This window comes from Psammomys obesus, unplaced genomic scaffold, assembly GCF_907164565.1.
Source record: "Psammomys obesus unplaced genomic scaffold, mPsaObe1.curated_primary_1811, whole genome shotgun sequence".
Taxonomy (NCBI): Eukaryota; Metazoa; Chordata; class Mammalia; order Rodentia; family Muridae; genus Psammomys; species Psammomys obesus.
Genome location: NW_026590405.1, coordinates 1,634,904 through 1,636,152, shown reverse-complemented (window position 1 = coordinate 1,636,152; position 1,249 = coordinate 1,634,904). Strand labels below are relative to the sequence as shown.

General features: G+C 52.0%; 2 protein-coding genes across 2 annotated transcripts in view; one reads left to right on the top strand and one right to left on the bottom strand.

Moving 5' to 3' along the window:
• Positions 1-482, top strand: part of LOC129676593 (keratin-associated protein 10-8-like) — a 21,010-nt gene extending 20,528 nt beyond the window's left edge. The window contains exon 2 of the mRNA XM_055607009.1: positions 57-482. Within this exon, the coding sequence (XP_055462984.1) occupies positions 57-482 (426 nt within the window). The remainder of the gene's footprint in view (positions 1-56) is intronic.
• Tspear (thrombospondin type laminin G domain and EAR repeats) overlaps positions 1-1,249 on the bottom strand; it is a 160,086-nt gene that overhangs the window by 102,165 nt on the left and 56,672 nt on the right. The gene's annotated exons all lie outside the window — the stretch shown is intronic.

The following is a 1,249-nucleotide window of genomic DNA, read 5'->3' as shown; positions in this document are numbered from 1 at the left end:
CATGCTGCCAGCAGTCTAGCTGCCAGCCAGCTTGCTGCACCTGCTCCCCCTGCCAGTCATCCAGCTGTGTGACTCTTTGCTGCAAGCCTGTCTGCTGCACACCCATCTGCTGTGGATCCTCCTCATGCTGCCAGCAGTCTAGCTGCCAGCCCTCATGCTGCCAGTCCTCATGCTGCCAGCCCTCATGCTGCCATCCATCCTGCTGTGTGCCTGTCTGCTGCACACCCATCTGCTCTGGCTCCTCCTCATGCTGCCAGCCGTCCTGCTGTGCTCCTGTCTGCTGCAAGCCCTGCTCCAGCATGTCCCTGCTCTGCCGCCCCGTGTGCAGACCCGCCTGCTGCGTGCCCACCTCCTCCTGCTGTGCCTCCTCCTTCCAGCCCAGCTGCTGCCGCCCTGCCTCCTCTGTGTCCCTGCTCTGCCGCCCTGCCTGCTCCCGCCAGGCCTGCTGTGGCCTCTGCTCGGGCCAGAAATCCAGCTACTGATTTCCAGGACCCACTGGAGCATCAGGGCATGGGACTACATCCCTTTACTTGGTACATCAACTACCAGCCTGTAGTTCCCACTCATGCAGGCTCAGCCCAGAAGAAAGATGTACACCATCTGAAGAGAAGCCGGAAGGTAGCTCAACCATTTAGAAGCCCTGGTGTTTTCCTCCTCCACCAGGTCTCAGGAGAGCTGGTGACCCTCTTTTTTTCCACCCCTGACTGACCCTGCTTCTGTGGTCAGCTATACCACTCTGGACCTCAACAAATCAATAAAACCTTTTCTGACCCACTCTCTCTCTATCATGACTGTCCCCCAGGGCCTACACCTTTTCTACCATCTTGTATCTCCAGGTGTGTTGCTCAGAGTCATCACATCTGACAAAATGGAATTAAGAGAAACAGAAAAACCCCTTAGGAATTACAAACATCTAACAACATAATGACTGAAGGGTCAATTCATCAGGAAGGCACACAATTATTAACCTATACACCCAATGGTGGTTGCCCAACTTCACAAAACGAGCCTCCTTTGACCAAAAGTGAGATAGAACCCGATAAAATGCTACCATACCGTGCAACAGCCAGCCCTGGCAGTGGGTGTAACAAGCAAAAATATAGATAGATAGATAGATAGATAGATAGATAGATAGATAGATAGATAGATAGATAGATGGATGGATGGATGGATGGATGGATGGATGGATGGATGGATGGATGGATAGATAGATAGATAGATAGATAGATAGATAGATAGATAGATAGAT